Source organism: Macaca fascicularis, chromosome 4, assembly GCF_037993035.2.
Source record: "Macaca fascicularis isolate 582-1 chromosome 4, T2T-MFA8v1.1".
Taxonomy (NCBI): Eukaryota; Metazoa; Chordata; class Mammalia; order Primates; family Cercopithecidae; genus Macaca; species Macaca fascicularis.
Genome location: NC_088378.1, coordinates 124,698,815 through 124,721,786, shown reverse-complemented (window position 1 = coordinate 124,721,786; position 22,972 = coordinate 124,698,815). Strand labels below are relative to the sequence as shown.

Below are 22,972 nucleotides of genomic sequence, written 5' to 3'. Positions count from 1 at the left end.
AAAATGAAGGAAAAAGAATAAGCCTTTTGATTAGTTCCAACGTAAATGTGTCTTTTTCAGCCCTGGCTGATCAATTATATTTGACATATTTTGATCAACATGTAACTAGATTTTCTCCCTAGACCCCAGAAAGGTTGTTTGAAACACCAAACTGATTTCCCTCTTTATCTATCTTGACTAAAGTACCTCCTAGCTCACAGACACGAGTGTCTGTGCCCATCTCTAAGGCTCACCCCTCCACTTATCTTTTGAAAATCCACTTCTTCCAATTCTTCCAGGACATCCCTTCATCCTTTGCCCTTCCTCACCCCGTGTCTTTAATCTTTCCTCCCAGATTTCCTCCACTTCAACCCCCAGATACACGCAAGTCTCCCTTCCTGAAATGTTCTTTCCCCAGTCTGAATGCTCCCTAGCCACCACTGCATTTCTTCCTCTCTTCATACCACGATGCTTCTGCATTTTCCACCTCCAATTTTTCACTCCCATTTCTCATCAAGTCTTTGCAATTGGCCTTCTTCACCCTCTCCTCTACCAAAAGTGTTCCTTTAAGGCCAACAGTGGCCTCCCCTCATGCTACTTTGACTGCAGCATCCCATTCTGCTGACCCCTTCTCTCTGATTTGGCGTGCTTGAGTCCTAGATGTCTCCTGCCCCTCTTTTCTCCTCATCCCTCCTTCTGGGTCTCCCTCTCAGGCTCTTTTCCTTCATCCCCTTCTTAAGGTTGCCCCTTTCCTCATCTTTTTCTCTACCGTCTCTCCAGGCAATCTCATCTATACCTATTGCTTCTAGAATAGCCCAAATTTGGATGACTCCTACTCTATTTCTAAGAGCAGCACTCTTGTTGGAAACTTTAGAAGCAAATTCCCAAGTGTTGCTCTGACATCTTAGGTACCTTCAACTCAATTGGTCCATTTAAGAACTCATCTTTTTTCTCCCCAGATAAAACCTGTACATCTTCCAACGTGTCCTTTCTTTGCTCTTGGCATTTCCCCAAATAAAAATTTTAAATTACTTGCATGCACTCACCTTTTACCCCTACTCAATTGTAAGAAACTTTTAGATTACTCTTCTGAAATATCTCACTATTGTCTTACCCACTCCTACCCACGGTAACTTGCTCAGGCCCCATTATCTGTTGTCTGCCTATTGCACATGATTGTAGCTGGGTCTCTATTTTCAGTTATTTGCCCCTGCAATCTATTGGCTATAAGACCTTAAAACTTATTTTTCCTAAGTTCGGCTCTCATCATCTGATGTCCTCTACTTTTGAAACCTTACCATTGCCTACAGAATACAGTAAAATCCCTCTTCGCCTGGTATATTCAATTATTCACAGTGTGATTCCAATCTGCTTCTCTTCTCTTTATCTTCTTCTATAGCTCTCTCTGAAAAATTAGATCATCTCCTGGGCCTTGAACACGCCCTGTAGCTTTGTGCCTCTATACCTGTATTCACACCTGAAATATTCTCCTTCCCTCTTCCTCCTGCTGACTCTTACTGATCCTTAAAAACCCATCTATCTCACCAAACTAATGTGCAGGACAATGATCTGTGCAAGAAGGAGTGTATAAAGAGATGTACAGAAATAATGATAGTGTGCAGTGGTTAGGTTCCATGAGAGAGAAGTCAATATATTATGTGGATTAAAGGAGGGATGTTTTAGTTGAGAGATTAGGGAAGATTTCAGAGAAGAGGAAGATTTGCTCTAGGCCTTAACAGACATTTAGGATTTTAATAGATAGAAATGGGGGCTGTAGTTCTGGTATGTGGTTGTATGTGGGTTGTGTGTGAGTAAATCCGTACTCCTTGGAAAACTTGGCATTCCATCAAGCTGCTTCAGGGGCTGGTACTGTGTTGGGCGGTGGAAGGATAATAAACTGTGTAGGCTCCAATCCCTTCACCCTTCTTCTAACGAGAGCAGCTCCACTTTGGTCTGCTCTACACATTAGATGTGCTGTCAACGACAGGCAATTTTGCCTCCCTGGAGGACATTCGGCAAGGTTTGGAGACATTTTTGGTTGTTGCAACTGAAGATGTTACTGGCATCTTGTAGGTACAGGCCGGGGATACTGCTAAATATCCTACAATGCACAGAACAGTTCCACCAGCAAAGAATTGTCTGACCCAAAATGTCAATAGTGCTGAGTTGAGAAGACTTGCATTAGACAGCCATGCAAGATTCTGCTTGAAAAATGGATTCTATTGTTAACTCAGAAAACCACTGCTATAAGCAAAAACACAGAAGCAGCAGCATGCAGGTCTTGTTCAGAGAACAGTAACTACTTCTGTTATGCTGAGATTCAGAGAAAGAGTGGAGAAAGGCTCCAAAGAGATGGTAAACTCAGAAAACACAACCAGGACTTCCAAATTGGCATCACTCACATCGTGTTTCCTACAACACCCTGGGGCTCTGCAACCAGGGGCCCTGCATGGGAGGTACTGAATATAGCTAATAAGTTGGCACTTTGCTTTCTGGAGAAGAGAAGGTATGCAATTACAATTTTGTTATTCAAAGTTAGATGACATCCCAGACCTTCCTCTATAACATGGTGGTGATGGTACCTACTTTGCAAGACTTTGGGTGGGGAGTGGAGAAAAACCAAGATGATAAATGTAAACATTGAAAACAGAGTTGAGGCCAGGTGTGGGGGCTCACACCTGTAATCCCAGCACTTTAGGAGGCCAAGATGGGCGGAGGTCAGGGGTTCGAGACCAGCTGGGCCAACATGGTGAAACCCCATCTCTACTAAAAATATAAAAATTAGCCGGGTATGGTGGCAGGCACCTATAATCCCAGCTACTCAGGAGGCTGAGGCAGGAGAATCTCCTGAACCCCGGGAGTGGAGGTTGCAGTGAGTCGAGATCGTGCCACTGCACTCCAGCCTGGGTGACAAAAGCAAGGCTCTGTCTCAAAAAACAAACACACAAACAAAAAACAAAACAAAACAAAATAAAAAACAGAGTTTAATACATTGAATCTGCCACAATAACTATTTTGTGATCATGGTGATACCCTTAAAGAATACTCCTTCGCTTTTTTCCCATGTGGGAGGAAATCTTCACTGAATTTTAGTCTCTTAAAGTTAGAAATTCTGCCATTGTTGATTATTTCCTTTCTGTGTCATCCTTTTCCAGAGTGCTTTGAATATGCAACGATTTCTGAGAGGTCACTCATTCAGTTCCAAATGCTTTGGGTAAATTCTTTTGCTTGATTGTGTTCTACAGACCTGGAAGAATGGTTGTTAGTAGAACTTGTGGAATTTGGAGAAGATAGTTGCAGAGAGGAAGCAGCAAGGGCAGGAGAAAGAAGGGCAGGGTGCCAGGGCAGAGGCTAAATTCATCAGAGAAGCCAGGTCCCCAGGCGGACAGCCCTGAGGCAGGAAATCCATTGTTCTGCAGTCATTCATCCCGCTCTAAGCATCTGTGCCACAGACTTCCTGGTTCCTTTGCCAGAAGGCCAGGTTTTTCACCTTTCGGGGTTGAAAGCTTCTGAGCCAGTACCACAGGAATTGTGCAAGGTCTTTCTTCCATCTGGCAGTTCCTTCAGGATACCTACACCTCCTCTTCCTTAGAAATCAGGGAAGTGACTGCATGTATCATGGGTTAATATTTTCAACAGTTACCACGTGCCTTTCTTCTGAGTACTTTAAAGTCTAATACAAATGCTTGCAGGTGAAACGCCTTTGGAAATCACATGTGCTTAGGAAAATTTGCCTGTAAATTGATAGTTTCGTTGTTGTTGTTGTTGCTGTTGTTGTTTGAGACAGTCTCACTCTGTCACCCAGGCTGTAGTGCAGTGGCATGATCTCCACTCACTGCAACGTCGGCTTCTCGGGTTCAAGTGATTCTCCTGCCTCAGCCTCCCGAGTAGCTGGGACTACAGGTGCACACCACCACACCTAGCTAATTTTTTGTATTTTTAGTAGAGATGGGGTTTCACCGTGTTAGCCAGGCTCATCTCGAATGCTCAACCTCAGATGATCCATCTGCTTTGGCCTCTGAAAGTGCTGGGATTACAGGCGTGAGCCACCACCCCTGTTCTGATAATTTTTTAAAAATAATTTAATCTATTTAAATAGCTAAGGCTTTGTAAAATGAAGGTTCCCCACACTAATGTATTTCATGGGTAAAGCTACATTTTACATTAAAGACTTTTTCTTTACAGATAAGCACATTATACTGTTGCTTCTTAGGAGAAGAGTTGGATCTTGCTCTATGCAGTTTCTAGGTAGAATACTGTGCAAACTCTGCCTGACTAGCTCATTCCAGTGCTGGCCCACCAGGCATGCACAATATAGTTTGGCCAAGACGACACTGGTTTTGTGAAACAAGACCTTTGGTGAGTCCTAATTCTTTCTTTCTTCTTCTTCTTTTTTTTTTTTTTTTTCATATTTTGACAACCTTGGATAAGTCATATAATCTGAACCTCAATTTCCTTATTTGAAAATTGGAAGTAAAATGTTTCAAATTTGTGGTCAAGCATTTAAAAAGCAGTAACATATTTTTTAAAGGGTTAATCATAAACTGTTACACAAAACAGAGTGAGTATTGCTGTTTTAATTTATTACTATTATTATTATTCATCAATATAAACTGGAGGGTAGGGAACTTTAGGTAAAATTTCAGGTTGAAAACAAAAGCTAATAGGATCAGAAATCATATGAAATGACTGAGAGACAAACAGATCTGCAGAGAGAAAGGGATAAAGCTGGAGGCACAGAGATAGAAAATATTGAGGCATGTATAGATACAAAGGCAGAGAAGTGAGAAGGACCAGACACCAGGAGAAGACACACAGAAAGGAGAAGCTCCAAGTCAGACCTCAATGACAAGTGACCTCATCCTTAGCTCTTTGCTGAGGATGAAAGGAAGGTGAGCACAAGCTTTTCTTGTCTTTTTTTTTTTTAGATCCAAAAATGCCAGGATCCTTCTGTCTTGGGTCTTCTGCTGCTGGGATCTCATCTACAACCAAAGCATGACACTTGTGTGCATATGTTTTTGGAGTCTTGCTCTAGAGTGGCTAAGCTGGAGCTGGCATCAAACCTAATGCCTTTTCACAGTCTGAAATCCAGAAAATAGCAGCCATCTGACATTTCCCGTTCCACACACCACATCTCCCATTTCTACTTGGCCAAGAGGCAAAAACCTATTTACAAAAGGGCTTATCTAACATTCTCACCTGGAATACTTATTTTTCCTTCCTGCTTCCATTCTACTTTGCTCCAATTAACATTACTCTGACTGCAGCAGTTCAAAGATACAGGATTGTTGTCACACATCACCTTCATTTCTTCATTTGCCAAAATTTGGATGGGCATAACATCTATTTTCTTCTTGCCCTCATATTCAAAAATATCTAGTATCAGTTTGCAAACATATTCACCTGCATAAAATACATGAAATCATGCATTATTACAACATATGTGTATTTTCTTAGAGGAATGGTACCCTAATTTCATGGATCATGACAGTAATGACAGGCTTGATGAAGCATCATTTTCAAAAGCATCTGAGACTTAGTCTAAAAATGCCTAAATAACCATTCAGGAATTCAGGAAGTGCAGATATTTTTGATGCCACAAAGTGGAGTACAGAGATGTTCTAAGGAAATAGTAGAAATCTTAGGGACTTTGCTAATAAGGAAGTAGGAAAGAAAAATTGAAAAGCCTTGGAGAATTAGAAGAAGATAGATAATATTGCCATAGTATTTAACCATGTGGTAAATCAAAATCAACAACTATGTGATAGGAGCCATATGTCTATAGCCCACCTCATCATGTAGAGAAAAGGAGATGGCCCCATTGGCATCTGAGTTACAATGCAGTTATTACATTCCAGAATATGTCAGGTACACCACTAGTCTTAGGGAAGAATTAAGCTTTATGCTTGCTTTTGTAGTTGCTTGGGGTGGGCAAGAGGACAGGAGAAAGCTGAAGGGAGGGATAATAGTGGAGAACCAGAAAATTTGGTGAGGGCAGGGAGAATGATGGATATGTTCACTCTCCTGACTGTAGTAATGATTTCACAGCTGTACATGGGTCAAGACTTTTTAAATATGTACAGTTTATTATATATCAATTCCTTCCTCAACAAAGCTATTTTAAATTTTTTTTAAATCAGTTGAAAATTAAATTAATAATAAAGTAATATTATATACTAAAACAAAATAATGACAATAATTATATACTATGATAAAACAATGAAAATAATTAACTTTAAAATTAACAATTACTACCATGGTGATATGGTTTGGCTCTGTGTCCCCTCCCAAATCTCATGTCGAATTGTAATCCCCACGTGTTCAGGGAGGGCCCTGGTGGTAGGTGATTCTCTCATGGGGGCAGTTCCCCCATGCTGTTCTCATGATAGGGAGTGAGTTCTCATGAGATCCGATGGTTTAAAATCAGATGTTTGACAATTCCCTAGACCCTCTCTCCCTCTCCTGCTGCCATGTAAGATGTGCCTTGCTTCCCCTTTGCCTTCTGCCATGATTGTAAGTTTCCTAAGGCCTCCCCAACCATGCAGAACTGTGAGTCAATTAAATCTTTTTTCTTCATAAATTACTCAATCTCAGGTAGTTCTTTATAGCAGTATAAAAATAGACTAATATACATGGGATTAATTTTCAGTTTTGAAAGGCTGAAGCAGGAGACTTCTTTGGGAAGAGAAAAACACTATCTACATGTCTACATAAAACACTATTACATATTTGCTTCTTTACAAGCTCTTCATTCCATTCCTCACACAAGTTATTGAATGGAGACCTACCTGCATCACCCGGAGTGATGTTGCGGATGGTGAGCTTGGACACCGAAGTCATGTTGTTGAACACGGCAGTGTAAATCGAGAATTTACTGCTGTTCTGGATTTCCAACTGCTGTTCTTCATAGCGCCAAGACACATTGGAGGACAAAAGTTCGTTTTCACACACCAGACTGACTGTGTCCCCTTCAAAGATGATTTCTGGTGTGACAGAGAACTTAGTTTCATCTGGAAACCCGAAGAAAAGGTAATAAGATCCCAAAGCGAATAAATGTCATTGATGCTACTCACCAGACACAACCACCACAGAGCTCTCGGAGGTCTTGACAGCATCTGTGGTGCTGAACTGGCTGAGGCAATGTGTCTCCTCACTCAATCCCCATGCAGCTGGCGTCTGAGCCCTGAGGAAGTGTGTCCTGCCACATACGAGGGACAGGGTTTCCTGATTGGGGTCTTTGCCCTGTGGCTCCTTAATGGCAGTAATGGAAATTTTAAAGCTATTTTCAATATTTCAAACAGTGTGGTAGAAAATTGCACATTTACTTATGAAAAAAAAAAAACACAAACTAACTTAAATACAAAGTTTCTGTGCTACAGACTGGAATCATATCAACTGCTTCTTATCAATAACTGATATCTCATGCTTATTGAAAGCTCTGACCTAAGTCTTGAATGATTTAGAAAAGTAAAAACAAATTAATTAATTATAATAAAGTCTGCTTGAGAAATAAGAATTTCCTAATGCTCATGGACCTCTGTAGGAGTGGGAGCTTCATAGATAGTAAGTTTGGATTTGAATCCTGGTTCTGTCCCAACTGTAACTGTGTGGCCCTGAGGAACTTGCTTAGACTGGCTGGGCCCTTAGTTCCCCTGTCTGGAAAACAGGAGCAGTGAGAGTTACATTTGGGAGGTAACTTGGAGAAACTGTAGCTATTATTATTGTTTTGGCAGTAAAAATCCATGGGATCACTGCCTTATCATTTCACAAATAAAAATAAAAACACAGCCAGGCATGGTGACTCATGCCTGTAATCCCAACACTTTGGAAGGCTAGGTGGGAGGATTGCTTGGGGCCAGGAGTATGAGACCAGCCTGGGCCATGTAGTGAAATCCCATCTCTAAAAAAAAAGATAAATAAAAAGTAAAAAATGTTAGCCGAGTATGGAGGTGTGCACCTGTGGCTCCAGCTACCCCAGAGGCTGAAGCAGGAGGATCACTTGAGCAAGGAAAATAGAGGCTGCAGAGAGCCATGATTATACTACTGCACTCCAGCCTGGATGACAGAGGGCTACACTCTGAGGCCTACTGCTCTAAAGTGATGGCCTTCTATTTCTTATTGGTGCATTTTATGAATATTTAAACCTCCACTGCAATATTGGTTTTACTTTTTTAACTTAGTTTTGGATCTGTTAATTTAGAAAATACACAAACCCAGATGGCTCTGTGACCCCCTTGTGCCCCTCTTCCACAGACCCCAGGTACAGTGGCATTAGTCAGATTGGGAGGCGCTGGCATAAGAGGAGGAGGTGGTACAGAACCCCCTGTGCCAGGAAGTGGAGTGTCTAGCTTCCCAGAGGACATTGTAACATAAGCTAATTTCCTAGGTTTACGCATAACCGTAAATAACATGACCATATCTAAACAATTTCACTTACTGCTAGTAAGTGCTTGAAAGGAGTTGTAGTCCATTTTGTAGGTCTGATTGAGGCTCTGTACAACTTGTTCATTGGCTTTATGTATTAACTCAAGTGATGGTGCTGTAGTCTTGACTTCATATGTCACAACCACACTTCCAGACCTGGACGGAGAACACTCAGTTCAGTAAAACAATAACTAACCTGGAAGAGTCTAGATATTTATGGCTTATTTGCTTAGGAAACAAAATGGCACAAACTGCCTGTTGCAGCATGAAAATCTATGGTCCTCATTGGCCAGCAGGATCTTCCAGTAGAAAGACATCATTGCATGGCATTATTTCATTTCTATATTTCTGAACTATTTGGACTACAAACTTATCCCTTATCTTTGCTTCCAAAATTTTTGCACATGTATAGAATGAACACAAGTCTTTTTCTCTTTTTCTTTTAAACAGGTGCATCTGTAAGGGGTGAGATACTTTTTTCTCCTCTACCAAACTGCTCCTGCTGAGAATTCCACATGAACAATGCCTCTCTAGGGGGTTTACCTCCTTCACTACCATATGGATCCCAGCCACAAAGTAGAAATGACCAAATTAAAGTATTCTTACTTGAACCCTGTCACAGTCACGCCCTTGAAGCCTGGTAAAATTCCGTAACCCTTCCGGAACTGAAAAATAAAGCAAGATGAGTGTCATATATCAAAGTCTAGAAATAGGTGTATCAAAAGATCTGAAGCAGAGTAAAAACCACATATTCCTAATCACAGTAGGTAAAATTATCTTCCATTTTGTTAACTGTAGGCATTAGATTTCTGAAGAAATAATTCCTATCTATGTCAGTCTGGGTCCTCCAAGAAGTAGACACTAGATGAAATGGGCAAAAAATTTACTCAGGAAAATGCCTAGGAAAGAAAACGTGGAGGGAGCAGGGAAGATAGAGAGAGCCATCAGACCCCCAAATGAAAGAGAGGGAAGGAAGGTTGGATAAAAGCACCCTAGCCCGAACCTGGAAAGGTTCAATAAAGCCTTCCAAGGAGTCCCAGTATCTGCCAGACACAGATGTGCTGTGCCCCTTCATTGGTAGGGAGCAGCAGTGATGGTCGTGGATTTCAGAAGCAGCAGCTGCAACCCTTGCTCCATTACATGACCTGTACTTGGAGGTCTTGGAGGGGCATCCTCATGGCTGCCATACTGCAGGATTGGTTGGTGTGCCAGGTACCTAGGTGGTTGCTATGTAACTCTCTCTTTCAAAGCATATAATTTAGTGTAGTGTGTGTGTGAGGAGGTTCTCCTGCTGTGCAGACATATTAAATGCCAGAAATGTAAATCAAATATCCAAGAGCTCTTCTGAAGCGGCACTTCATCAAGGCACTCATGGGAGATGACAATATTTGGGTGACATGCTGGGATGAGCAGGAGGCTGCTAACAGCCTAAGGCAGGGCTCAGCTGCCAGGAGAAGGGAAGTCATTATCTCAGCCCACCTGTAATAATCTGTGACACATCCATTGGGAAGCTCTGTTCCAAATATGATAACTCCAGCAAAGTGTTTAGGTTTAGATGAATCAATTCAATGTGAAGCACTTAAGACAGTGACTGGCAGTTAACACTGGTGGAATAGTCTCTATTTTTATGTGAATAAATTTATATCTGTCTTAGGTATGAATGCCTAGCAACCTCTGGTGTAGAGTGGTTTGAAACCCTCTGTGCTCAGCCACAGGTTTGTCTGCCCAAAAGTTAGGAGTTTCATTCATGTGGTATGTGAAGAATAGAAATGCACCAACTGGTGCTTGTAGGCTATAGGTTCTTGGGGCTTTGAATAAGTTTTAGTGAATTGATGCCACCAAATCTTATCTGAAACAGTTCCACACTGGGAAAAATTTATACTTATAGGTCAAGGTGATGCCACACTGTCCCCTAAACATGATTTGATTTGAGCACATATTAATTCACCATCTCAGAGGTAAAAGAATAATAAATCCACATCCGTAAGTTCTGACAGATCCAAGCCACTGTTCACTGTGAATGCTATAGACTCAGTTCAGTCCAAACACTTTGTTGGTTAAGAGGCTCTTGGGGCCAAAACCTACCGCTGTTTCCAAGTCGGTCTTGTAGGACCTATAGAGGGCAGAGGAAGTGTTCATGAGGTCTTCTTGAAAGCCTACATTTAGTCTGACTCTCATGTTCAGGGTAACATCTGTTGAAAAACACAGGGCAATATTTACAAATATTATGTTAGTGTCTGAGTATATACAAACCAGAAACATTTGTAAGTTGTTTTTGTGTGTTCGTTTGAGATGGAGTCTCCCTCTGTCTCCCAGGCTGGTGTGCAACAGTGCGATCTCAGCTCACTGCAACCTCTGCCTCCCAGGTTCAAGTGATCCTCCTGCCTCAACCTCCTGAGTAGCTGAGACTACAGGTGTGCACCACCACACCCAGCTAATTTTTGCATTTTTAGTAGAGGCAGGGTTTCACTGTGCTAGCCAGGCTGCTCTCAAACTCCTGACCTCAGGTGATCCACCCACATCGGACTCTCAAAGTGCTGGGATTACAGGCATGAGCCACTGCACCCAGTTGTAAACTGATGTTGAATAACCACTCAACGCGCATTTAATGAACAGTTACTTACCTTCCTGAAGCAGGCAAAAAGGTCCCTTGGTAGGCAGTTCTTTAAGGCAACTGCAATGGTGCCCCGGGAGGAAGACGTCATGCTCTTGACAAGTGAGACTGTGAAGACACCTTTCCCGAGGCCACCCATAGCCTGTCTCGCAGGAGCACCAGATTTCATTCCCAGCGGGTCTGCAGACTATCATTAACCAGAATAGCAAGGAGAGACAAGGTGGAGAAGGCAGTCACCACATTTGTATTTATAGCCTGCAGGTATTCATTCTTGAAGAAAATCCTAATCTGACTTTCTGTTACCTTTCTGAGAACTTCAATAGCATAAAATTGATGTTTGCATGTATGCATCACCATGCTATTAGCCATGACAATCTGAAAGATGACTGCTGTGACAGTTGAGTGATGAATGGCTAAGTCATCTTTTAGATACTCATGCCTAATAGCTAATAGTCACCAGATGTCTATGATGATAAGTATAAGGTAGCCAGCCTCCAAGATGGCCTTTGCCCACCCCTACCACTAGGTATTCAAACCCTTTTGTAGTACCTTCTTATGTTGTACTAGGATTGGTCTATGTAATCAATAGAGTATGGCAGAAGTGATGGTATGGCACTTCTGAGATTAGGTTATTACAAACACTATAGCTTTCCTCTTGGTTAATCTCTCTCTTTCTCTCTCTCCTCTCACTCCGGGGGTAGTTGACTGCCATGGCATGAAGGCACATCATGGAGAGGTCCACATGGCAAGGAACTGAGGTCTGCAGCCAATAGCTAGTGAGGAACTGGAGCCTGCCAACAACCACATGAGTGAGCTTAGAAATAAATTTTCCAGGCCAGGTACAGTGGCTCACTCCTGTAATCCCAGCACTTGAGAGGCCGAGGCGGGTGGATCACTTGAGCCCAGGAGTTTGAGACCAGCCTGGGCAACATAGAAAAACCCTATCCTACAAAAAATACAAAGACATTAGTTGGGCATGGTAGTGTGTCCCAGCTACTCAGGATGCTGAGGTGGGAGGACTGCTTGAGCCTGGGAGGAAGAGGTTGCAGTGAGCTGAGAATGCAACCACTGCACTCCAGCCTGGGCAACAAAGTGAGACCCTGTCTCAAAAAGAAAAGAAGAGAAAAGAAAAGAAAAGAAAAGAATTTTTTTTCTCATATGCCAGTTGAACTTTCATATGATGACAGCACTAGTTGATAGATTACTTACAACCTTACAAGAGACCTTGAGCCAGAACCACCCATCTAAGCTTCTCTAAGATTTCTGAGCCTCAGAAACTGGGTCTATCTTCTAGTAAGAGAACTAAACTTTTTTTCCCATTACCATAAAAACCCTACTTGGGACACAAAGACAAAAAGGAAGAAGTGTCTTTTTACATCACTCTCGTGGAGAAAAACAAGAGGTCTTGTCTTGATGGAAACCCCAGTGAGGAAGAATAAGCATTCTCAAATTTCAGTGAGAGCCTCTGGCCTGGGGCTGGTTCGTCTCTGGGCCTATGTACCACGTAAAAAGAAGGGTCAACCTTGGCATGGCAGTGAGTGACTTTCATGGCTTTAGTGCATTTTCATCTCGCAGAGTGAGCAAAAAGGACCAATGCTTCCTTTCTATGTTAAATGCAGCAGGATGTATGTTAGAGCATACCTCTATTTGTAGACTATTGTAGATATAGTTTATAGGGCAAATAAGTTTATACCTGTATGGAAGTTTATTTTTATGTTACTGTTAGTACCAATACTTGTCAATACTTCCACCTTCTACATCTTAATTCTTAACAAATATAAATACAATGATTAAAAAATCTCTCAGATAATAAATGTTTGTTATTTTATGATGCTAGGTTTTAGACTTTGTTATGCATCAATAGATAACAAATACAGAGTGCAAGTAAATTTGTGCCTTTTACATATCAAGTTAGGTGTGAACAGCCTACATGAACACTGCTCTCATGGGAGACAGTAAGAAATGTTCTGAAATCAGAGTGCTTTGAATCAGTTTCCAAAGCTGGACCAAAGTCACATCTTTGAGAGCTATTTTTTCTGCAGATGGGTGCCCAGGAAAAGTCCCACAGAGTGACTACCCAAAGGGAAGTTATCAAATAGTTATTTCGGAAATAGGAGGGACAACACGTTCCAGTTAATTCCTTGGATACTGATGCAGTCTGTGTCCCAGCAGTGGGTGGCAGTGGGGCAGGAGAATTAGGAACAGAAGAAACTGGAGTTGCTAACAAAGAAGCTGAGTGCCCACTAGAGGTAATTTGAGGATAGCCAACAGGATCCCAGTTGTTGAAATCTCTCTCTTACTGACATGAAATTCCAGTGCTAAAGCAATTTTGTTGTTGTCTTCTGTTTTGTGAGGGAGCATTATGGGAGGAGTGGTTGAAGAACTTTTGAGTCCCACAAAAATACAAACATGCCTTAGGAGAATGGAAAAAGTTACCACCTCCAGACCACCTGCCATATCCCAGGTATTGTCCGGTGCTTTATGCACATTGTCCGGTTTTAAATATCCTCAGTTTCATTTGCCATTACTAAAAAGGGATCATAAGGCAGACTGCTGGAAAAATGAGGTGAGGGAAGGATGGAAAAAGGAAGATGGTGAAAGTTTGGATGCTTAGTCATTAGTGCCATGGTCAGTAGGCCTAACCTTCATTGCCCTGCTGCATTTAACATAGAACATACATCCTGCTGCATTTAACATAGAAAGGAAGCATTGGTCCTGTTTGCTCACTCTGCGAGATGAAAATGCACTAAAGCCATGAAAGTCACTCACTGCCATGCCAAGGTTGACCCTTCTTTTTATGTGGTACATAGGCCCAGAGACGAACCAGCCCCAGGCCAGAGGCTCTCACTGAAATTTGAGAATGCTTATTCTTCCTCACTGGGGTTTCCATCAAGACAAGGCCTCTTCTTTTTCTCCACGAGAGTGGTGTGAAAGGACACTTTTTTCTTTTTGTCTCTGTGTCCTTTGGGTTTTTATGGTAATGGAAAAAAAAAGTTTAGTTCTCTAATTAGAAGATAGACTCAGTTTTTGAGGGTCACCCACCCCATTCACTTCCTCTTTTAGGCCAACTCCTCTTAGCTCTTCCCTGCTGGTCCTGAGGTCCATGAGCCTCAGGCTTTCTCTGCCACACTGAAATATTCACTTTTGTCAAACCTGTTTCATAGTTCACTAGCAGAAAAGATTCACCCCCTCTATGTGTGAATGACCAGTCTTTCTGGAAGGATAAATTAAACTTTCCAAGGTCAATTGCATTTAATTGAGAAGCTTGTTAACCCAAGTTTTTAAGATGGTGAAGCCTCTTGAAGTCATCCCATCTCTAGTAGAAAAAATTAGAGAGAGTATGTTTATATTCAACATATGGAAGGTAAACTCACAACTAAAGCTCAAGTGTCTATAATCATTAGTTGTTCAACAAAAAAGTATTTTTGATACTTGGTCAGTTTTGTTTACTGGATTCATTTACTAGCACCTACAAAGACACCAAAAGGTTTCTGTTAAAAAATTTGGGAAGAAAAATTGACTAAAATCTATGCAATAATTTATTCTAAAGGCAAAAGATCTGTGCTGGGTGGGAACATAGAAGGGTATTTCCTATGTATTTTCCAAAGTACCCTAGTTTGGTGAGATGTTCTATGGATAAAGAGTGGGAAACACAGCAGAAGCTCACTGCTCCTGAAGGACTTATAATGCACATTGGCATCCAACTGGAAAATCACTAACTCAAGAAAATTAGTACTAATGGTAGGAATCAGTGGGAAATGGCATCCAAAAGGAGTGGTAAGGGAGCTATGACTTCGAGTAGCATATATTAAGAATCAAAAATTAAAATGCATGTACCGACATCAGGATGGACTATTTGAAATATGAGAATTCAAAAAGAATTTCAAAAACAAGAATTTTTTCTTGCTCTCATTTTAGAATAATAAAACCCAACATCTATTAGTGCTTTCCAGTTTAAAAAGCAATTCCCTTTTATCAGATAACTGGGAGCCTTATCTCACAACTTCTACTGTATACCAGCTCTTGGGTGATGGTCTCTGGAGACATAGGGAAGCTAGCATGACATTGAAAAAGAGTTTGCAACCAGAAAGTCCAATCTATGGCCTGAAAGGTTCTATTTAATGCCTTGCTTCTGATGCAGGCATGTACCTCATTCCCGTTTCCTGACCTATAATGCCAAAGAGAAGGGTATCTGGTACTTACTAATATCTTGAACCAGTCCTTTCTATTTTCATTGATATACCAAGGGAAGAGGACACAGGGAAGAGGATCCAGTAGTTTATCTGCCCAAGGGAAGAGGACCCAGTAGTTTATCATGAAGGACCCGGCCATATCTTGGGACCACTTTATGATAAGCATCACATAAACCACCAAGCAAACCTCTTGTCACCATCTAAAATAAGAAACCTCTGGCTGTAGAGTTTACTGATAAAGGCTTCATTCAGGAAGGCTATGAAGTCATAGAATCACACATCAGTCTTGGTGAGTCATTTCACTTGCCTACTAAGTAAAAGATTGTTCTGATAGTCAGGAGCTCAGACAGTCTTTCTCAAGACATCCGATCATTTATTCTTAAGCAATGGGTCTCTTACTCACCTGTTGTCACATTTATGCTCAAAATTTGGTCAGTGTTATTCCCATGAATTGGAAAACTGAGGCTGTTCAAGTAGGCTTTGATAGGATCCAGGAAGGATGCATTTTCAAAACTGATCTCAATATTAACAGTGTATTCTTCAGCTGTAGGACTTTTCGTGGCAACTGCAATGAAAGCACATGAAGGCTGAGAAAACTTACCATGGGAGATGGAGCAAGATCATGATGGATTTTTCAGCAGTTAAAGGTAATGACAGGTACATGTGAATGGTTGGTCTATCAACCCTTGGGAATTTCTAGTGAAACCTTTCAGAGAAAAAGAAGAGTTTATCTACTCACCACCTTGGTGTCCAAGGCCAAGCACTGCTGTGTGAAGTATGGACTGTAATGAGGCAAGAGTGGAAGCAGAGAGAATAGCAGGGAGGGTCTGGAAACCATTCGGGCAAAATATGTCACAGTCAGCAGTCAAAGGAGTGAGTCAGTGTTTCATCTGCAGTATGCATCAGTCAATAGATGCATACTCTAAAGGCTGAACCAAGCATGGCTTGAAGACATCCGGGAAAGGTCACCCAGTTAATTCCCTTTGCCCTTAGCCTATGGAAAGAGCATATATTCTTTGCTCTTCCTCTGAATTTCCAGTGTTCAGAACATGACAGGTGCTCAACAAAATTTGGCAAATTGGAAAGTAAAATAAAATAGATTTTCAGCTCTTCATTGTTTTTCCAAATTGTCTCCAGGTGGTTAACTGGCTGGCATTCAAGATGGATCTGTTCCCCAACACACAGCTACATCAGGCAGGCTAATATATATGTATATGTGTGTGTGTATGTGTATATATATTATATATAGAGTACATATATAGTATATACAGTCTATATATAGAACTATATATAGACTACTATATATGCTATATACAGTATATATAGCACATATAGTCTATATACAGTAGCCTATGTAGAGTAGTCTATATACAGTCTATATATAGAGACTATATAGTCTCTGTATATAGTCTATATAGAGTAGTTTGTGTATAGTCTATATACAGTACTGTATATAGTAGTCTATATAGTCTATATAGTATATCTAGCATAGTATATATCCTATATATAGTCTATATATAGTATGCTATATATAGTCTAATCTATGTTTATATATAGACTATATAGTCTACTCTATGTTTACATGGAGACTATATATAGATAGATAGATAGATAAAGTCTAGCCTGCCTGATGTAGGTGTGTGTTGAGGAACAGATCCATCTTGACTATAGTAGTCTATATTGACTACTATATAGAGAGAGAGACTATATATATATATATATACACACACACACACACACACACACACACATTCTGGGAATTGTTCTTTCATAGTTTTCTATAACATACTGTGTCTGGGCCACTAATTTTAAGCTTCCCAAGAGCAGGAACTGTTTCTTTTATGCTTCTTTCACTTCTCGTAGCCTTACTTACTCCATCTGGCAAAGAGCTTACCATATTATAAATATGTGACCAATCAATTCTTGTTAAACCTGAAACTCTCCGAGTCAAGTCACAAATTCACCTCTCTGTCACTGACAGAACCTTTGGCCTAATCTTGGCTAGAATATATAACCGAAGCCATGGGCACAGTTAATACTTAATAAGGAACCTTCAAGGAATAAGAAGGTTTTACACAGATAGATTGAGAATATTTTTCTTTTTCTTGGGACAGGGTGTCTCTCTGTCGCCCAGGCTGGAGTGTAGTGGCATGATCTTGGCTCACTGTGACCTCCACTTCCTGGGACCAAGTGATCCTCTGGCTTCAGCCTCCTGAGTAGCTGGGACCGCAAGCTCATACCATCATGCCCAGCTAATTTCTGTGCTTTTTGTACAGATGGGGTTTCGCCATGTTGCCCAGGCTTGTTTTGAACTCCTAGGCTCAAGCGATCTGCCTGCCTCGGCCTCCCAAAGTGCTGAGATTACAGTCATGAGCTGCTGTGCCCAGCCATTGAAAATATTTTATCTTGTCAGTCAAATAAGGAAAAAATTAGTGAATACTTATAAAATTATTACTTTAAAATTTACCTTGTATCTGAGAAGATGAAGTTTATTATACCATAAAGTTAACATTCTATGTTAAAAGGGCAAAAAATTTCCCCATAATATTGTAAGATCTAAATATTCCAAGGACTCTTGGTGTGAAATACTAAAGTAGAGTAAGTTTATGCTGGGAAACTCTAACTGTTGAATGTTTATTTCAGAAAGCTGTAACATTTGTCCATTGAGCTTGGTAAACTGTTTGTCTTAGGTCTTTGGTTTTACCCATCAACCTTATTGAGAAGAATTTCATCCTGGCATCATTCAGCTTCTGCAATTAACTCAGCCTATAAAAAAGGTCTGTGCAGATTTTCCTAAAATTAAGAATGGATATTAAGGTATATTTCTTATTTATAAAAATCTACTTAACAAATACAATAAAGTGACTTTTATAAGAATGCAGAAACTCAGCCTGTCACGATAGTATGGCATTGCCTAAAATTTCCTATTGACTTTTGATTCTCAAATGGTTCTGTGATGAAAACAAGCTTCCTGGAAGAATGGTGAATCTTATTTGATGTAATTCTAACTATGGACACACTATGCTGTCCACTGGGAATATTTACGAGGAGAAAGGCTGCATGATATTTACAAGTTCTGCCTTAGTGCACATTCTTTTTCCTGAAAAGCAATGCAGCAATGTTTATATCCTCCAGAGGGTTCACTACCTCCAGGATCCTCTTTGCCATGCCAGTCTACTCTCCTCCCAGAAATAAAAACAGGATTTCCTGGATGGTAGCTGCCTTTTGGATGGGTGAGGTCAGTAACAAATTCATATCATATCCACTTCATTACTGGCTTTGTTGCATCCCAGGATCTGATCTCGCAAAATATCAATGCCTGCCTGAGGGTCATGTCTGGCCCTGAGCCTATTCCCTGTGCTCTTTTCAGTCACAACTGAAGAACAAGTGTGTGCATAGAAAGCACATGGTGATTCATGGACATCATCACTCCCCATTGAAACCGAGGCAGTTCTGTTCAGATTTTACGCCAAAGACCATTTTCTTTTCATCATGCCCTGCCACACCTCAGATGGAAGGAGATAATGAATGAGACCACTTTTTTTTTTTTTTTTTTTAATAATTTAAGTTCTGGGATACATGTGCAGAACATGCAGGTTTGTTACATAGGTAAACACGCGCCATGGTGGTTTGCTGCCCCCCTCAGCCTGTCATCTACATTAGGTATTTCTCCTAATGCTAACCCTCCCCTAGCCCCGACCCCCCGACAGGCCCCAGTGGGTGATGTTCCCCTCCCTGTGTCCATGTGTTCTCATTGTTCAACTCCCACTTATAAGTGAGAACATGTGGTGTTTGGTTTTCTGTTTCTGTGTTAGTTTGCTGAGAATGATGGTTTCCAGCTTCATCCACGTCCCTGCAAAGTACATGAACTCATTCTTTTTTATGACTGCATAGTATTCCACGGTGTATATGTGCCACATTTTCTTTATCCAGTCTATCATTGCCAAATGGGACCACTTTGTAAACTTTAAAGTACTATTAAAAATATGAGTTATTATTGTTAAATGTGTCTTTAGAGCTTGATGTACAATTCCTAAAGTAAATTCTAAAATAGAAATCAAGTTCAAAGGCAAAATGATTAATAATGAATCAAAGAATTATGTAAACCATTGTTTAATTCTATTCAACATAATAAATGTCTTAAAAATTTACATTCAGGGCCAGGCACGGTGGCTCATGCTTGTAATTCCAGCACTTTGGGAGGAAGAGGTGGATGGATCACAAAGTCAGGAGTTCGAGACCTGCCTGGCCAACACAGTGAAACCCCATCTCTACTAAAAATACAAAAATTAGCTGGGTGTGGTGGCAGGCATCTGTAATCCCAGCTACTTGGGAGGCTGAGGCAAGAGAATCACATGAACCCGGGAGGTGGAGGTTGCAGTGAGCCGAGATCACGCCATTGCACTCCAGCCTGAGAGACAGAGCTAGACTCAGTCTCACGGAAAAAAAAAAAAAAAAAAAAGTTCACATTCAGGAAAAATGCATTGTGATCCATTGTCATTGATACTCATGTATTTTGATATTAAGCTTTGCTCTGCTCATTTGTTAGTTCCTTGATTTAATGATTTACCTGGAATTTTACTATTTATTGAATGCCTGTTTTCGAGGCACTGCACTAGGAGCTGGAGACACAGGGTGAATAAAAGGAGCAAAGCCCTGTCTTTGAGGATCTTTCATCCTTATACTGGAGGCAAAAGATAAGTTTACATTTTAATTTAATAAAGGAAGGCAAGGAAACAGAGTGATTGGGGCAACAGGGATGGCTTTTTGTTTGCTTTTATTTTTTTATTATTTATTTATTTATTTATTTATTTATTTTGATAGAATGGTTACAAAAGACCTTTCTCAAGCAGTAAACTTTGAGCAGAGACTCAAATGAAGTAAGGGGCGAACAAGGAAGCTATCTGGAAAATGTCACTCTAGGAAGAGTAAACAGGTGTGAAAGCCGTAGATAGCAACGCTCTTGGCTTGGTTTAGGAATAGCAAGAAGACGCCCTCAATCCCCCAGTACGCACTTGAAATTGGGTCATTTCTTCTCATCTGAAGCCTAGAACAGTATCACGCTCCTCTAGGCAAACAGAACATAGAGGCTGTGGGTGAGCTTTCTTCCCCTGTAATGCCCCGGGGCAACAGGATAAGCACCTGAGGAGCAGCTTAGATGCTCAGGGATCAGCATGACCCACATAGCAGTGGGGTCAGAGGCTCACTCACCTCACTGCCTCAGAAGGCCCAGTTTAGGGTTAGAAATGCCAAACCCACTTGTCCTGCTCAAGCTGAGGACTTCAGAGCCTGGGAAGTGACATTTCTTGTCCTTCCCCAGACTACCAGGGACCAGGAGGAATGAGGACAGTTCATCAACTTCTGTGTGTGTGTTTTGGATGCACTCCCGCCCTCCTCTGCTCCTCAGGATGTCTGACTCCTGGGAGTTTAATGTGTTTTCTTTGCCCCTGGCATTGTTTGTCTGGATTTTTCTGGCTCGCTGATGCCTTGTGTGGAAGGTAGCCAATTCTAGGTGTCATCAGTGTCACAGACAGAGGCCTATCAGCAGGCCCAGGAGGCACAAGACAACCAGGATTTCCCCTCTCCTTTCCCATAAATCACTGCCAGCCACACAGCACTTATCTTACAGGGACATTTCTGGAAAGTTGGCCACAAACTGCAACCAAGATATTTGGGTCTTAATCACAGCTGTTTAAGCAAACAATTCTACTTTTGCCTGGAAACACTAATGGGAACTATGGTTTGTCAGAGTCAGAGCTTAAGTAGATGCATAAATTAACCTCTTGCCTGATAACTTCACCCAGGAAAAAAGAGATTGGTTGGTGTGGCTTCCTCTTGACTAAACAGACCAATACAATTTTACCATTGATGGTTTGGCTCTCCTGCTTCTCCCTGTTGGTCTTAGTAAGTAAATATCAAAAGATACCTACTATTTTGCTTGTTTCTTGACATATTCTAGAAGGTGGCAATTTGGCAGCATTGGCTGTATGCTACTGTGTGATTGCTCTGCAGATGTGGTGAAGGGATCTTATTCTCTCTTCAGGTTTCAGAAAGAGTTGTTTACAAAAGAAAATCATCAGAATCCAAGGCTGTGGGCTACCCGGCAGGTGTAGATGGAGGAGAAAGTGGGCAGCACTGTGTCATCAAACACCAGACTGTGCCCCTAACAAAGTGTCTGGCATATAGTTGCCAGTAAAATAGTAATTCTGATTATCATAAATATAATGATTATATTCTACGCAGATGTGTGCTGATAGGTCAAGACATGCTAACATTAAGGGCGCGGCACGGTGGCTCACGCCTGGAATCCCAGCACTTTGGGAGGCCAACGTGGGTGGATCACGAGATCAGGAGATCAAGACCATCCTGGCTAACACAGTGAAACCCTGTCTCTACTAAAACTACGAAAAATTAGCTGGGCAGGGTGGCGGGCGCCTGTAGTCCCAGCTACCTGGGAAGCTGAGGCAGGAGAATCGCTTGAACCTGGGAGGTGGAGGTTGCAGTGAGCCGAGATCGTACCACTACACTCCAGCCTGGGCAACAGAGTGAGACTCCATCTCAAAAAAAAAAAAAAAAAAAAGAAAGAAATGCTAACATTATTCCTATCAGGCTTCACCTTTGGGATAGTTAAACAAACAAACAAAAAAGAAAAACATTAACCAGAAAAATGTTAAAAAAGCAAAACACTCCCAATATTAAATGTCAAGCTTAAAATCAAACCCACACACCAGCCGGAGAGCGCCAGGTCTTTTATCTCACTCTACCACCACCACTGCGGCTCAGAGCACTCAGGGCCGCATGTCATCACCAGAAAGGCTACAACCATGACAACCCAAAAGTCTGTTCCTCAACCTGGGGAGTTTCCGGCATTTCCCGAACCCAGATCTAAAAGGGCCAGCACACCCAGGTTGCTAGGCCTGCAGAAAGGGCAGGATTTCCGTACTAGCAGCCAGAGACCCAGTCTGGGAGGAACCTTACTCTGACTAAATAGATGTGAAAATGTGAACGCATCCAGGGCAGGGCTTGGACATCCTGAATCCCCCTCTCTCACTGTTTTGCCTCTCATCGGTTATTCCTTTAAAGCCAAAGAATAATCATTGGGGCTCTTCAGCACCAGGCTCCAAGACATACCCCCTTCCCAATTACTGTCAGAAACCTGGAATGGAGAACTTGGCCAGTTGATATTTGTATTACTGCCAACCAGTAAGTAACATCCACTTTCACTCCCCCGTGAAGAGTCCCCATAAGACTAAATTTGGAGCTTAGCTGCAAACCTCCAGAACAAGCTTTTCCTTCCAACTCTGGTCTCTACCTGTGACCTCCCCAAAGCACCATCTCCCAGGTTTGTACACTCCTGCAGAGTCACAGGGATTATTGCTGCCCTTCATCCCCAAGTCACATCTGTCCAAGACCTTTTGCTGTGGTTTTCAAAATGTCTTTGGCGAGCATTTCCTCTGCTTCTTTCCTATCTTACTCCATGGCAGGGTTGCATGTCTAGACTGCCGAGCCTCCTGGCCGGTCTCCCAGGCACTAATTTCTTCATGTAATTTATTTAGCCATAACCATCGGGATACTTTTCATTTAAGCGCATTAACCAGTCACCTCTCTGTGCCAGCCACTCAGCTGATCCAGAATCCACTTCCTGATGGAATTGTGACATGACTCGGGATCTTTCCCCCATTCTTACTTCTCTCTGCTCCCTTATAGCCACTCATTGTCCTAACAGGCAGATCCATGCTTTTTCTTACCTCTAGGTTTCATG

At 41.6% G+C, this 22,972-nt stretch overlaps 1 protein-coding gene across 10 annotated transcripts in view; it reads right to left on the bottom strand.

Moving 5' to 3' along the window:
- The window catches only part of ADGRF5 (adhesion G protein-coupled receptor F5), a 102,549-nt gene that overhangs the window by 20,491 nt on the left and 59,086 nt on the right, over nt 1-22,972 (bottom strand). For all 10 annotated transcript variants that reach the window (XM_074039047.1, XM_005552795.5, XM_074039050.1 and 7 more), the window contains exons 4-10: nt 15,614-15,775; nt 11,028-11,204; nt 10,489-10,595; nt 9,010-9,068; nt 8,417-8,559; nt 6,768-6,989; nt 5,179-5,382 (exon numbers count right to left, since the gene is read on the bottom strand). In XM_074039047.1, the coding sequence (XP_073895148.1) occupies nt 5,179-5,382; nt 6,768-6,989; nt 8,417-8,559; nt 9,010-9,068; nt 10,489-10,595; nt 11,028-11,204; nt 15,614-15,775 (1,074 nt within the window). The remainder of the gene's footprint in view (nt 1-5,178; nt 5,383-6,767; nt 6,990-8,416; nt 8,560-9,009; nt 9,069-10,488; nt 10,596-11,027; nt 11,205-15,613; nt 15,776-22,972) is intronic.